Here is a 16,849-nt window from a genome sequence, read left to right as displayed (position 1 = left end):
CACAATGCATGAACAATACAGCATCACAACATTGTCCTAGATAACATGTTTCTCAACAATAGATCCTGGATGGACCAGGCACCCACAACAGTACTGAACAGCTATACAAGAGAACAAGCTACTGTGTTAAACAAAGGCACATCGTGCAATCATCACACTGTACCCCAAATGTACAGCACTGCATATAGCACTGCACTATGAATGAGACATTTGTGTAATGCGAGCGTAAATAGGGTTGCTCCTGGGCTCTGGCCCAATCACACGGCCCGGTGTATTGGGGGGGAGCCCAGTATGGGGGGCGTGTGGGAGGGGCCGCCGTTCACCTCGGGTCCAATTGGAAGCGAGGTGAATGGAGGTGGAGCCAGCAGGGCAGTATGGGAAGGCCGGATCTGACGATCCGGAAGGGGAGGAGTCAGGGTCACGTGGGATAGAAGATATAGGTGGGAGCCCAGAAGGGATCGGTGTCAGTTGTGGAGTGAAGCGGGACCACATTGGGTGGCCGCCGCGCCATCAGCCACGTGGCTGATGGGGCTTTGGCACACTGTCGGCCAGCGGTGTGCGGAGCGGGGGAGCTGGAGAGACTGACGGAAGAGCGCGTGCGGGGCACGTCGCGAGGAGAGCGCGTGCGGGGCATGCGCGAGGAGACGCTGGTCCACTGTCAGAACCAGCGGGGTGTGAGGAAGAGCGGAGGAGCTGACGAGGGAGCGCGTGCGGGGTGCGCGCGAGACGACGCTGGTCCGCGGACCGGACCCAGCGGGGTGCGGAGAAAGAAACTAAATAAAAGACCAACAGAGACAGCAGTGCCTGACGGAGTCTTTTATTACACTTGCTCTCAAGATCGCAATATAGTTACTTGGGTACAAGTTTGACTCGACTTATTCAATTACAAGTGACATTCACAATAAGGCAAGTTACAGGCTTCTTTGTTAACTAGGCCTCGTATTTATCGTAACAATTTAACAGCATTATAAAGGCATTTACAGCATTATAACGGTCGTTCTAACATTATAACAGCATTCCCAGTATTACAAGAACATAAACGAACTTACAGACAATAATTCTTAAATTCCCACAATGTACAATTACAGCTGGCTTCACTGGGACGCGATGTGTGCCGCCATCTTGAACTCTGTATTATGGCGGACCCCCAGCCTCGTGGCTGAAAGGTTGTCAAATTGGAACTTCCTGGTCACGTGACCAAACTCAACATCAGGAAATTCCTGTGTACACACGCCCCCACTCCCACGGAGCAAAACACCTGCCGTGAGGCAGAACAGACACAGATCCATCCATCGTACATAAGCCTTGATGGACTGTTGCTGTTCGTGAGCACCTCCAAATGCTAACCAGCGTAGACACAATTCGTGAGGCTGGAGATGGATGGTGTGCCACATTTAAGTGTTCTCGCCCTTGTAGAACATAACATACCTGTCAACCCCTTACCAGTGCCTACCTTATTCAAGACCAATCCAGACCTTATTGGTCACTCTGTGCCATTAAAAATCTCAACGTTCATCCTACAAAGTCCCATCGCGAGGGAGAAACACAGACAAACCACATGCATTGCCCGTGTTGATATGGCTATGCACCGTATGGACCTAACTCAATTTCCCTGTACAGGAATACGGGATGGGTTGACAGGGATGTGACATCACTCACGACCAGCGAGCTCGCACACTCGTGAGCGCAGTCATTCTTCACATCAGCCGGAACAGTTCGGGAATGACAGCGCCACGCCACATCCATCTCGCCCGCCTCGTTTTGCCCTCGTGATGACTTTGGCTGTGGCTGTGACGAGCACGACGAACGTGTGCGAGCGGTGCCTTAGGAATAGCCCCGGAATAACATGGTACAGCCATTTAGGATTATTATGGATAAGCGTATATTGTACTCGAGGAGTAGTAAGTAGTAGTGGCGGTGCATTGCGCCAATTATGACTACTCCATGCCATCTTAGCAGCGATCCGGAAAATATAGAGGTGATAAATTAAGCCCTGGGATACACGGAGTGCACACGCGTGTCGAACACGCGTGTTCGATATGGATTTAATGAGCGCACACTAAGCATACGCGGAGTTTGACTTGATCTTAAGTGTAAACTTCTGAAAATATATTAATAAAGGTGCCCAGTTTGGGAGGGGGCATTGCCTCCTCCCTGTGTGCCCCCCTGCCAACTCCGGCCACGAGTCATTGAGCCCTGCATCGTCTGCAGTTGTCTCGTCACTCCCAAATCTGGCTGTCGCCTGATGAAGCTAGTTGTAATAACTGGCGAAACGTCGTACTTAGATTGTACATGTTGTGGAATTGCTCTCCAACACACCGGTGTGCTGTACTAGTAACAAATTGGCATGTTCTGTTTACGTGACAAACCTTACTAGTTGGCTGTGTTGGGTGGTGGCGGGTTTAATGACACATTTATATATTTTCGCGATCTAACCCAAAAAAATATATATTATGGCCTTCTCTCCGTGTCGTTCTTCTTCTTTAGTTTCTTCTCCTCAGAGTCTCTCACGCAGCAAGAGGTTGATGGGGGCAGAGGGAACGAGGAGGCCCCGTGTTTTTGGCAGAACTGGTTTCGCGCCGGGCTCGGGCATCATCTCGAACGTCTTCACAAACTGTGGGAGCAAGCAGCACACGCGGTGACAGAGAACGATCGCTGAGATTCAGGGAGAAACCAAATAACGTCACGATCTCGCGTGACGATACGGCCAGGGGTTTTCGGCCTTTTGCACAACTAGCTTGTACTCAGATTGTAAATGTTGTGGCTTGTAACGAATTGGCATGTTCTGTTTACGTGACAAACCTTACTAATTGGCTGTGTCGGGTGGTGGCATGTTTAATGACAAATTTATGTATGTATGCGATATAACCCAAAAAACCTGTATTATGTATATTGGTCGCGAAAGCCTGCTACATGTTAAACCAATAAAACCTTCGTCTGGGGATACCGACCCTGGCCAGGCAGAGGTGCATCTCGAGCTCGGCGATACGGCGTCCCACGCACCCACGCAGCCCAAAGCCAAATGGGATGTAGGCGAAGGGATGCGTTCTCTCCGAGGTGGCAGCAGCAGCAGCCTCTTCCTCCTCTTCCCCGCCACTGCCGTGCCGCCATGCGGCACGGTCCTTGCCCCGCAGCCAGCGCTGGGGCCGGAACTCCCGCGGATTCGGGAAGATTTCTCCGTCCATGGAGAGCAGGTAGTTGCACAGTGACAGGTGGGTCTGCGGCGCCAGCGACGGGGGGCAACGATCACGTTGGCTGACCATCAAACATTCACCGATTCACTCCGCTCGCTCACCGGCCGCCAGTCAGTTGTCTCATCATCACTATTTTCTCGCGGCTGCTGCCATGGTAACGGTTTTTCATAAATTCCATTCGTTGATATCTCCACTGATGTGGAGGACTCGGGTCTACCGGAATGACATGATTAATCTCATCCACACTGCGTTCAACCACCACGATTACTGCCGGTCAGAACCTTTCTCTTTCTCCTTCTTTCTTGGCGCTGCTCAACTTGGAAAAGCCCTCCCCCATTTTTCTCTCTTTGCCCACGTCCAAAAAAAGCTTTATCAACTCAATCAAAGCCTTACATCTTATCTGGTACATGTAACGTAGTTATTTGTTGTTGGTGACCGCTTGGCATTTTGGGCCTTAGAGCCATTATAAAAAAAACAACGGATGGGCCAATCAACTTATTTGAGAAGTGCCATTCACATTGAAACGTGCCCTATCTCATCAGACCTTGGAAGCTGAACAGTGTTGAACCTGGATGGCCCTTGACCACCAGGTACACGCCAGGTTGTCATAGGCATTTGCAGATTTACGTTGCAAAGCGCAGTGCGGAACAATTAATTATTATACTGTGACTCTATGCTTCCACATCTTTGTTTCTCGATTTCACCAACCCACCCTGACCGGCGTGAAGTATGTAAACAACCTTCATGACCCACGTGGCATGGAGAGGTCCTCCATCCAGAAGTGGGTTGACAAAAAGGGCTGTGCTGTACACGCACAAAGGCCATTTGTGGTGCAGTTCACACACTTTTCTACGAGCACGGTAACGTGAGTTTGATTCTGTGCTGTCCATTTCATCAACTTGCATTAATAAACAAGTACGGTCAAACAACATCCATAACTGCCACGGTTTGGTAAGTTCTTCATCCAACAGTGTATGACGAAGGTCTATTATTTAATCTTGGTCTGTTATTTAAGTGTCATTTTTACAAATGGCAACGCCTGATGAATTTCGACCAATCACAGATCGTTATAATCGAGTCACTACAGTAAAAACAACATGTAAATCACCACACTTGACAAAAGCGGCAGCGGTGATTAGAGAAACGATGCCATTTAGAAAATGGTCAAAGTTACAACTGACAGAAATGATTTATTTTGAAAAAAAAAAAATTCCGAACTTATTTCTACAGCTGAATCGACACCCAATGAATGTGGGGGAAATTTCCACGTGACGTATGCAGTGAGCTCAACGCGAGCACGGTTTACCCCTTTTGGTAAGGAGTACCCGCCGACTACCACGCCATCATCCATGATGCATCTCCCATTCTGGAAGACCACCGGGTATAACCTGCGGACATAAACAGCAAATACATTTAGAACTTAGAAACCTGCGTGAATCCATGTGTCCGAGATGGGCCTTACAAGGGAATCTCAACATAATTACTGGAAATTGCTTCAAGTGGCCCTTTCATCTTTGCTCACTTTTCCTCCCATTCCGCCACTGAGAGTAATTTTACTCAAATAGCAGTGAAACCGATTGTTAATTCTCAGACGTAGAATTTAGCCAAATAAAGTACAAAACAACATTTTTACTTGATGGGTTACTGTGCAGCCATTGGTGACGGCGCTCAGAACATCATCTGGACCGTAAAATTGGCAGAGGTGATAAAGTGACCTCCCATCGTATAATTTATGAACAGCGTTCAGCCCAAGGTAGAGCACGAACGAACGTATGAACACAACAACAAAATGTAACCTACAGAAAATGTTGAAGTAAACAACCTAGCTTTCAATCAAACCGAAACATAAGAAGCCGACTGACAAAGTAAGCGGCGCAGAGCCGACGGGCATCGCGAACGGCTAACACCACACACTAGCACGGTTGGCTATGTAGAGTGCAAAAGAAGTTTAATGTGCATACATACAACTTGCAGAGCGGACACAGCAGCAACCACGTATGCGGTCGCACCTTGCTGCCCTCCGAACAATGGCGGAGACAGGATTTTCAGGTAGGGGGGGCAACCCCTTTAGCAATGAAAAATGATAGGAGTTGTTAGTAAGTGAGGACTTGTCCCTTGCTTTTTATTCAACGCGTGCACGGCGATGGTGCAGCCATCGATCGAGGGTCGAATTCGAACCGTGTGTGATCGGCATCGCGCTCGCTGAAGGTGTTTGCCTTCAGGGAAGTCGTGTACTGTATACGCAACTGCGCACAATTCTATGAGTCACTTATAACTGCTTTGCCGTTACTTATTGCCAATTATGGACTCAGACTATTGTCCTCTCATCTCATGGTCGCAAAATGCCAATTTATTACTAATAAACCCCAATGATCCGATCGAAATAAGGGATTGCGATCGGATCATTGGGGGGGCACGTGCCACCCCACCCCCCCACTGGCTCTGCCAGTGCCCCCGAACACCTCACCGCAGCGTCTCCTTGATGACGGCCTTGAGGAGTGGCATCCGGGCCACCTCGTCAATGCCCGGCACGGCTATACCAGGCACGACTGCATTCACCTCACGGCACAGGGCCTCCTGCAAGGCGGGCATCCGAGCCAGGTGGTAGAGGCTCCACGAGAGCGTGTTCGACGTCTGTGAGTGACCAACAGTCAACAAACAATGATAAAACAAGGGCGGCGGTGAGGGGGGGGCGATCGCACTTCACGCACGGTGACGCCGACAGACTGGCAGCAAGATCGCGGCCAACTGCCGACCGTGTCAGCCTCTGGCTGTAGCCGTCCGCCAATGGGAGTCGAACGTACGGTGTCCACGCCAGCCAGCAGGACCTCGGTGGTGTTGCTGTAGATTTCGGGCAGCGAGAGGCGACCACTCGCCAGCAAGTGGGTCAGGTACTCGCCGCGCACCTCCTGCCCCCGGGAGATGCAATCCTTCACCTCCGCCAGCTTGACGTTTATCAGTCGCGTCGCTGCGGTGCCGGAGCCACCACATCGGCGCAAGGACAGCGGGTAGAAAATGAGGGAAACGTTTTAAATATTGTCGTGCCGTTCAGACAAAAAAATCCGTTCGACAGGTGTTGAGCTTTTCATGTTTTCCCGAAGGCCGTAACATAATGAGGCAATTCTGGGCTGATCGTTACAGGCACGAGTGCCGGTCGCAATTTCTACTGTTGTAAAAAATTGAGTTGCTCAAATGTGAACAAAATCTGATTGCAGCTGCCCCGAGTGGGAAACTGGAATAGCAACTTACAATCAGATCACAGAGGTCACACGACTGCCAGAGGTTGTGTATTCTATAAACCAACCATTGTTCATCAAACCCACTTTTTAACACTCTTTACATTCGCTAGACAGACCTGCGCCGCTATGCGGTACCAATTCGCCATAGTTACTTCATTTAAATGCTTTATCTGGTGAAGTATTACCAGTGAGAAATGCTCGGGTGGTGAGTCAAGGCCTTGAGCATCTACTTTTGTCGCGGTGGTACGTGTGAGCGCAGTCGGGGATAATGACGGTTGACCTAAGCCAACACACTGCACCGGTGTTGATGATGACGTCCCACGCCTGGACGAAGCGGCCCCAGAAAGGCAGGAGTGGCCGCGTCCACCGAGGTAGGACCGTCACGTGCACCGTGGTGGACATCATGCTCTCGATGGCGCGAATGAAGTCCTGGGTCTCCTTGGGGACGGCATCCTCGAGCGAGCCCATTCGAGTCTCAAACAGAACGGTTGTAACGCCTACCACGAACAATTGATGAGCACAAGAGGCGTTTTGTTGAAAGAAAACTAGTGGTTTTAAAGATGATCTGGTTTATTTTGTGCCCGGGTTACCATGACCGCTGGAAAGAAGGCCGGCCCCGTTCACGATTCGTGTACCATCGGCTCAGCCCAGATTCCCACAGTAGTCTCACCAGGCGAAGTGAACGCCCACCCAAGGCTGCGTAGCTTGGATAGGGAGTGGCACGTTTCTACCTGGACCACCCTTTGAGCCAGTTGCGATGTCACGAGTTCAACCAGAAGAGTGACTCATCGCTCTTGATTTATCTGAATTCGGTCAACTTCAAGGCCGTTTTCTCATTAAAAAAACTGAAAAATTGTGATAGTTACAGACTATCGTTTTGCACAATATTAAATAATCCAAGCTACTGTCATAAATGAATACAGTAATACCTTGGATTGCGAGCATAACTCGATCCGGAAACGTGTTCGTAATCCAAAGAACTTGTATATCAAAGCGAATTTCCCCATAAGAAATTATGGAAACTCGGATGATTCGTTCCACAAATTTGAAGTTTTCGTGACTGCAAGGATTCATACCCTTTGGTTTTTTCGGTAAAGTCACGTAGGTAAAAAATATATAAAAAATCACGACGTTTCAGGGGCAACACAAGCTTCCGTCTTCAGGTGGAACCGTTATTACAGTGATTAGCTTCACTTATTACAGTGACTTTGGCTGTAACGGTTCCACCTGAAGACGGAAGCTTGTGTTGCCTCCGAAACGTCGTGATAAAATTTAGTAGATTTATTTATTTATTTTTACCTACGTGACTTTACCGAAAAAACAAAAGAGTATGATTCGTTCCACAACCAAAAATACTGTATTCATATCAAAATGATTAATATATTTTAATTATTAAAATGTAATATAAAGTGATCAATTTAATTCATTAAGTTGAATCGTGGCTGGTGTGAGGGAGACGAGAGAGAGGAGAGGAGGGTTATTGTGTAGGACGACTTTTACTTGCAGTACAGTTACTAAAGAACAGTCACTACACTTGGACACAAAATAAAAAAATGCTTTACGCACACACTCGTGGTCACAACACTATAGTAAACAGTATACGCTCGCACGAATGTTGACGATACGAGTGAGGCACATCGACTGAGACCGAGCATGGGAGATGATTACCCACAATCCAACAGCGAGAGAGAGAAGAACCATCGGCTCAGTTGTGATCACGTGACGCTCGGCAGAAAAAGCGTATACTGTACGTACTACAGTACTCGTATTGCAAGACCTCGCTCGTTTATCAAATTAATATTTATTTAAAAAATGTGCTCGTCTTGCAAAACACTCGCAGACCAAGTTACTCGCAATCCAAGCTTTTACTGTACTTGTTACATTGGGAAAACTAAGCGACATGTCTCGTACCATGTTCGTGAACTTAAGGCAGATTTGAAATATGGTAGGACCAATACTTCTGCCGTGGCTGATCATCATTTTAACGCGGCTGGCTCACACGAAATTGATTTCTCTAAGACGATGGTACTTTGCAAGCCTACTGGCTATCAACAAAGATTTGTTCATGAACCCATCCATATATCGACAGAGACAATTTCAACCGAGGGGAAGGTTATAGACTCAGCAATCATTGGAAAGATGTCATCAACCACTTTGGGTCATGACTTGATTTGTGTTTTCTTGCCAACCTCCACCGTCTGCAGTGTGGGTTTATGGAGCGAGGTGCAATGCTTTGATTGGTGTAGACCTACTACCGGTGTCGGAGACCTCTCCCACATTAACATTAGCTGCCCCGCCCATCTCTAAACCTTTATGAACAGCTCGCTGTTCCTGTTGCGATCGAAACGCCGTGATATTTTTATTCACTTTATTTTATGGTTATTTTTTCAATCTACGTGACTTTACCGAAAGAACCATAGAATATGAATTCCTGCAGTCACGAAAGTTCTAAGTCAAAATTTGTTATTCTTTATTGCGACATCAAAATTGCAGCTGTGCCGCTTTCGGGCTCGGCTGAGCGAGCGCACCTTCAAAGGCGAATCGGTAGAGCAGCTGAGCGACGTCCGGCAGCGGGAAAACGGCGGCAGCGGCGCCGTGCCCGCGCCTCGCCCGCACGTGCCCCATCAGCTCTGTGACGACGGCGTTGAGGGGGTCCGCAAACTGCATCACCTCCCTGGGCTTGAGCATGCGCTGGTTGAGAACTTCGCGCATGCGTTTCCAGTCGGTGCCCGTCCTGCAGGTGTGGAGATGGGAAGGGGGGGGGGCTAGCAGCTCCGGTAATCGGCCATGTGTGTGTGTGTGTTTGCATTCATCCGGAGGTGCAGGCAAAGGTGCGGACGCTGCACTGTAAACCCGGTGACCCCAGTTTGATTCCCGCTCACGGCCAACACCAATGACAATTATCTGAACCAGTCCTGGGCCTCCCCTAGGTTGACTCAGCCTCAAATGAGTACCCAGTGCAGTGTGCGAACATCCCTGCTGGGGAAACAAGAGTCGCAGAGCGTGGTGCTGGCCATCCAGCCCCTCGTGTACTGTGCCAGCCTTCATAGTTACTTGCTCCAAAAAGTCTGTAAATATTATAAGGGGAAATTTTGCTTTTGTCTAGGTCACGTACCTGGCATGTATGTGCACTGTATTGTGGTTGCAGTACACCGTGCATGTGTACAGCAGTGGCAGTTTTTTGGCCCCACGTTGAGGAGACAATATAGTCCAATTCGGGTTTTCCAGCTTCAAGTGATACAGAGTGCTGGTGGATTCATTCATCATTTCGAACACCAAGGCAATATTTAGTGGTGGTGGTGATGATGATGACAAGTGCTGCACTTTCACCAAACCAGTGGCAATATGGTGGAAGAGAGCAGATGATGAAGTCAGAGCATTCCCTTTTCTCAATGGGTCTGCATGTAAGTCTATCAGTCTCTCTATGGGTCTACGGGTCTCTAATAATGACGATGAAGCCATTGGCAGCACAATTCAGTTAATGAATGAATCCACCCGAAACTGGAAAACCCAATGCGCTGTACACAAAAAAAGAAAAAACTTCACTGGCATCATGGTGGACTCACTGGGTTAGCAGGCCTTTGGAATGACCCCGCATCAAATGATAATCATCCCAGGCGGGCAAGGTCATGCGCACAGGGTAAGGTCCCTCCTGTCTCATCAGCTGTTCGATAAGGTCTGGGTCGGCAAGGCAGACGAACAGCTCCGGGCCCATGTATGTAGTCCACATGTTCCCGAAGCGCTTGTGATGTATAATCTGTTGGGTCAAACATCCCTCGTCATTGATTACTTGGTATTAGTGTGCGTCGCTCAAAGTATAAAACGATTTTCGAAACACCAACAGAATCAAGAAATATATAAATGTGTCGTTAAACCCGCCACCACCCAACACGGCCAACTAGGAAGGTTTGTTACATCTTCTTGGTTCTTTCGGTAAAGTCACGTAGAAGGGAAATAATAAAATAATAAAAATTAAACATAATAAATACAATTCTCATGACGTTTCGGCCACAACGCAAGCAGCCGTCCTCAGGTGAAGAACAGGGCTTTTGGAAAGACAGCGTCCGAATGAACACCACCAAGCTTGGCAGCGTATATTTAAGCAGGAGTTAGAGGAGGAGAGCGCCTTGACAAATGAATTTACATATCAACAGGGGAATTTAGCATATTTATGGAAAATGTAGATATGGGATTAGTCACTACTTGTGGAATGTGTAGGTGGTGGGGGGGGTGTTTCAAAGTCATATTATGCTCGTGTATTATGTAGGATTAGCAGTAATAAAGGGAGGAAGTAGGATTAGCAGTAATAAAGGGAGGGAAATTTTAATAGTAAGGAGCTGCAGCAGCCAAACCACCACGTAAAAAACTAAAATATCAATATACTCAATATACTCTCCAATAAGCTGAGCTACTAACAGTAAGTCATACATTACACTTCTATGTCGCAAAAAAATATAATATGCCTCCAGCTAAACTTTTTTCTTACATCACACGGATATACCCCGTACTATACACTGCCATAGACAAACCCAACATTAAATTATACACTGCGTTACTATACACCACCCTATACCTTAGACTATACATTGTAATATTACACTATGTATTATTCTACACACCCTACTGTATACCACACTGCTGTATATTCACTATACAAATACGTTACTATATGTTACCTTATACATTATATTAAACATTACACTTTTATACTATTTATTATTATTATACAATCTGCTATACACTATACCATTGACCGTCGCGTGAAAGGTACTAAGAGGAAGCAACGAAATATGTCAATGGAAGAGTGGTGAAAGGAGACTTGCAGCGGAGCAAAGACTCCATTCCCTGAGGAGAATACAAAAGATATATAGTCAATGCCAGCGAGTGGACTGCGGTCTGAAAGTCACCGTAAATGTGAACACAATCAGTTAAGACCCGAAATGGTTTATCACGTCCTTCCAATGATTGCTGAGCCAGAATCCATCTTCTCGGTTGAAATTGTCTCTGTGTTTGTATATGTGGATCGCTTCATGAACGAATCTCTCATGGTAGCCAGATGGCTTGCAGAGAACCTCTGTCTTGGAGCAGTCAATGTCATGTGAGCCCACTGAATTATAACAATGATCTGCCACGGCTGAGGTGTTTGTCCTACCGTGTTTCAGGTCTGATTTATGTTCACGGATGCGGTCCGAGACATGTCGTTTGGTTTCTCCAATGTAACTGCTACCACAGAGGCAACTTAGTTTGTAGACGCCAGGGTACTGTATGTCTGGAACCACATTTTTTACAGATGGGACCAGATCACGGATTGTATGTACTGTGTTGAATCGAATCTGGATATTGTGTTTATTCAGGATTTTGGATATCTTTTTTGTGACCCCCGCAATGTAGGGTAAGGTGATGGATTTGAGTGGCTCTTCAAGATGATTCTTCTTGATGGTTGGAGTGATGGCTTTGCGGATTTTGTAGTCGGAGTAACCATTAGCCTTGAGAGCTTGGTGTACGTGCTTGAGTTCACTGGCAATGTGTTCCTGGTCGGAGATGCATTGGGCTCTATGGTGTAGAGTCTTGATGATGGAATTATTCTGGGATGAATGGTGGTGGGAATCCGGTTTTAGGTAAGCATCCGTATGGGTAGCTTTCCTGTAGACAGAGTGGCTCATTGAACCATCAGGTCTCCTTTTAATTAGGATATCCAAAAAGGGTAGCTTGCCATCTTTTTCGACTTCCATGGTGAATCTGATGGTTGGGTGTATGGAATTGATGTGGTCGAGGAATTGGTCTAGAGCAGGCCGGCCATGTGGCCAAATGACAAAAGTGTCATCCACGTACCTCTTCCATAAGGTCGGGCGTAGAGTGGCAGTCTGGATGGCGTCAGTCTCAAATTTCTCCATGAAAACGTTGGCGCTCTCCTCCTCAAACCCCTGCTTAAATATACGCTGCCAAGCTTGGTGGTGTTCATTCGGACGCTGTCTTTCCGACAGCCCTGTTCTTCACCTGAGGACGGCTGCTTGCGTTGTGGCCGAAACGTCGTGTGAATTGTATTTTATTATGTTTTATTTTTATGACTTTATTATTTCCCTTCTACGTGACTTTACCGAAAGAACCAAGAAGATCAATTCCTGCCGTCACGAAAGCTTTAAATCGAAATTTAAGGTTTGTTACGTAAACAGAACATGCAATTCGTCACTAGTACAGCACATCGGTGTGTTGGAGAGCCAAGCCACAACATTTACAATCTGAGTACAACGTTTCGCCAGTAATTACAACCAGATTCATCAGGCGACAGCCAGAGTTGTGGAGAAGTCCACCTGTTTCTACAACATAATGCTGTATTTACATAGCTTCCTTCTACGTTGTAAAGTGCCGTCTAACCTTGTAAGTTCACAGCAAAAATGTTTTCAGGCAAATATACAGTGAGGGAAAAAAGTATTTGATCCCCTGCTGATTTTGTATGTTTGCCCACTGACAAAGAAATGATCAGTCTATAATTTTAATGGTAGGTTTATTTGAACAGTGAGAGACAGAATAACAACAAAATCCAGAAAAACGCATGTCAAAAATGTTATAAATTGATTTGCATTTTAATGAGGGAAATAAGTATTTGACCCCTCTGCAAAACATGACTTAGTACTTGGTGGCAAAACCCTTGTTGGCAATCACAGAGGTCAGACGTTTCTTGTAGTTGGCCACCAGGTTTGCACACATCTCAGGAGGGATTTTGTCCCACTCCTCTTTGCAGATCTTCTCCAAGTCATTAAGGTTTCGAGGCTGACGTTTGGCAACTCGAACCTTCAGCTCTCTCCACAGATTTTCTATGGGATTAAGGTCTGGAGACTGGCTAGGCCACTCCAGGACCTTAATGTGCTTCTTTTTGAGCCACTCCTTTGTTGCCTTGGCCGTGTGTTTTGGGACATTGTCATGCTGGAATACCCATCCGCGGCCCATTTTCAATGCCCTGGCTGAGGGAAGGAGGTTCTCACCCAAGATTAGACGTTACATGGCCCCGTCCATCGTCCCTTTGATGCGGTGAAGTTGTCCTGTCCCCTTAGCAGAAAAACACCCCCAAAGCATAATGTTTCCACCTCCATGTTTGACGGTAGGGATGGTGTTCTTGGGGTCATCGGCAGCATTCCTCCTCCTCCAAACATGAAGAGTTGAGTTGATGCCAAAGAGCTCCATTTTAATCTCATCTGACCACAACATTTTCACCCAGTTGTCCTCTGAATCATTCAGATGTTCATTGACAAACTTTAGACAGGCATGTATATGTGCTTTTTTGAGCAGGGGGACCTTGCGGGCGCTGCAGGATTTCAGTCCTTCACGGCGTAGTGTGTTACCAACTGTTTTCTTGGTGACTATGGTCCCAGCTGCCTTGAGATCATTGACAAGATCCTCCCGTGTAGTTCTGGGCTGATTCCTCACCATTCTCATGATCATTGCAACTCCACGAGGTGAGATCTTGCATGGAGCCCCAGACCGAGGGAGATTGACAGTTCTTTTGTTTCTTCCATTTGCGAATAATCGCACCAACTGTTGTCACCTTCTCACCAAGCTGTTTGATGATGGTCTTGTAGCCCCTTCCAGCCTTGTGTAGGTCTACAATCTTGTCCCAGACATCCTTGGAGAGCTCTTTGGTCTTGGCCATGGTGGAGAGTTTGGAATCTGATTGATTGATTGCTTCTGTGAACAGGTGTCTTTTATACAGGTACTCCCTTTAAGAGTTTGCTCCTAATCTCAGCTCGTTACCTGTATAAAAGACACCTGGGAGCCAGAAATCTTTCTGATTGAGAAGGTTTAAATACTTATTTCCCTCATTAAAATGCAAATCAATTTATAACATTTTTGATATGCGTTTTTATGGATTTTGTTGTTATTCTGTCTATCACTGTTCAAATAAACCTACCATTAAAATTATAGACTGATCATTTCTTTTTAACACGTAGGCTTTCGCGACCAATGTTATTCATAATCAACGTTTTTGGGTTTAGATCGCGTTATTTATAAATGTGCCTGGAAGCGTATTATTAAATAAGATACATTACAATTCCTTATAAGGGAAACAAACACTAACTGATTACTAATGTAGCATAATCACAATAAAACACATTCCAAATGATTACTAATCTACAACTCGCATCGTAACAATAGCCTGATTACTAATCTAGTATATAATTACAATCACTCCCCCCTTGAATCTTTGCACCTGATGAGTTAATGAGTTAATGATGACGTCACCCTGCTGCTGCTCTATATAAGAACGGGAGACACAGCAGAGCCTCACCATTCTGGCGAATTGCCCGATGATGCTGGATGCAATTACCAGCGAAACGTCGTACTCAAATTGTAAATGTTGTGGCTTCAACACACCGGTGGGCTAAAGCAGTGAACTATTTGTCTTTTGTCAACGTGACACATTTTTACTGATTGGCCGTGTCGGGTGGTGGAGGGTTACGACACATTTATAAATAACGCGATCTAAACCCAAAAACGTTGATTATGAATGATCATTTCTTTGTCAGTGGGCAAATGTACAAAATCAGCAGGGGATCAAATACTTTTTTCCCTCACTGTACGTGTCAAACTTTTCATGCGGGTGACGAAAGACCAATAATTTTTTGCTCACCAGCCATGATCAAGCCACTGCTGAACGAAGGCTTCCCCAAGTCCGTCGCCATCGCACGATCCTGCGATGCAACAATCCACCGAGCACCCGCGCTTAAGCTCATTTCATCACTCCATCTCCCCGGCAGACGTACCTCGAGCAGAACTTAATTTGAGCTCACTTCCCCCCCATCGTCTCACGGCAAACACCTGACGAAGTTGCGCTGACAAAGAATAGCAGCCGGAGCTGATGATGATCGACGATGCGTCACTCACCTGCAGCTCGTGGAACTCGCTCAAATAGCCGCGGATGACGAGCCAGTAGAGAGAGGACAGCATCCCCACACCGGGCAGCTCCTTCACGGACCGAGGCTGCTGCCCGGTCGGCGAGTCGAACTTGCCCGCCAGCTTGCCGTCATCAGCACCCCTCCTCGCGGTGGCGTCTGCCACGGAGGAGCCGCTGGCCGACCTCGAGACGGCACCGCGGGAGCAGAGGGCGGCTTGCGGCGAGCGCAGCCTCGTGCGGGGCACGGTTAAGGTCAAGCGCTGGGGCAGGGCTGCCCAACGCACGAGAGCACGTGGGGCAAGCAGCAGCAGCATCATCATCAGCAGCAGCAGCAACTCGTGGGTTGCCTCTGCAGCGCTGAAGGCTCTGTTGTTGATCGTGCAAATGTAGACGGGAGATTTGCTCAGCTCAGCCTCGGCGTCGCTGGGTTTCCGCACTGTAACCTCGAGAGCGCGTGTACACTTTCTGCTTGACCCCGCGTCTGATGCTTATCGTGCTGTATCGGGGGTGGTGGGGGTGGGACGCACACACAAGTCGAGGTACGAGCACTCTGTAGGGGGCGCGCCTTTTACTGCTGCGTAGGTCTTTGTTGTTGCTGTATGTACACTGGATGTTGTGAACTCTTTGAAGGGGTCACCCCGGACTGTGATACGACGCCACGCGAATCGCGCTCTGTGAAAGCCCCAGCGCTGTGGGGGGGGGACGTGAGGTGGGATCGCGCAGGGAATGCCGTGGGACCCCCAAATAACCCGTTGGGCTTCGGGGTGGCCGGCAGATGGCGGTACATCCCAAGTGGGTTGCTTGAGAAATGTCCGGCGTTGGCCGTGATCGACAGTCGTTCAATTCGGATGGATGGGGTTTGTAAGCCCTGAAAGCGAACACAGACACTGTCTCGGCCTCGCTGTGCGCTGCGTTGCACCGCTATCCGAGTAGTTAACATCGCATCCAATAAACCCTCAGAGCCAGGGTGAACACCCGACTCCAAACGTAATTTATTGAATTGAACGAAGTAAAACTGATGGAAAAACACAGCACAGATACACCATCTGTTAATACTTGGAAACATCAACACAATGCATGAACACTACAGTATCACAACATTGTCCTAGATAACATGTTTCTCAACAATAGATCCTGGATGGACCAGGCACCCGCAACAGCACTGAACAGCTATACAAGAGAACAAGCTACTGTGTTAAACAAAGGCAGATCGTGCAATCATCACACTGCACCCCAAATGTACAGCACTGCATATAACACTGCACTATGAATGAGACATTTTGACATCCTTGTGTAATGCGAGCATAAATGGGGTTGCTGCTGGGTTCTGGCCCAATCACACGGCCCGGGGTATTGGGGGCGGAGTCCGGTATGGGGGGCGTGTGGGAGGTGCCGCCGTTCACCTCGGGTCCAATTGGAAGCGAGGTGAATGGAGGTGGAGCCAGCAGGGCAGTATGGGAAGGCCGGATCTGACGATCCGGAAGGGGAGGAGTCAGGGTCACGTGGGATAGAAGATATAGGTGGGA

The 16,849-nt window shown here is 47.6% G+C and overlaps 1 protein-coding gene across 1 annotated transcript; it reads right to left on the bottom strand.

Annotated features, from left to right (window-relative positions):
- Positions 1-2,081: 2,081 nt before the first annotated feature.
- LOC144934471 (sterol 26-hydroxylase, mitochondrial-like) lies at positions 2,082-16,110 on the bottom strand. Its single transcript, XM_078860264.1, has 10 exons — positions 16,028-16,110; positions 15,314-15,788; positions 10,000-10,190; positions 8,962-9,167; positions 6,733-6,930; positions 5,999-6,162; positions 5,662-5,828; positions 4,501-4,582; positions 2,952-3,218; positions 2,082-2,614 (listed from the first exon to the last, which is right to left on the bottom strand). Exons 1-10 carry the CDS (start codon positions 16,108-16,110, stop codon positions 2,498-2,500), a joined length of 1,950 nt encoding a protein of 649 aa, XP_078716390.1. The 3' UTR covers positions 2,082-2,497.
- Positions 16,111-16,849: the final 739 nt, after the last annotated feature.

This window comes from Lampetra fluviatilis, chromosome 10 (genome assembly GCF_964198595.1).
Source record: "Lampetra fluviatilis chromosome 10, kcLamFluv1.1, whole genome shotgun sequence".
Classification (NCBI taxonomy): Eukaryota; Metazoa; Chordata; class Hyperoartia; order Petromyzontiformes; family Petromyzontidae; genus Lampetra; species Lampetra fluviatilis.
This window is presented reverse-complemented; position numbering and strand designations above follow the sequence as displayed.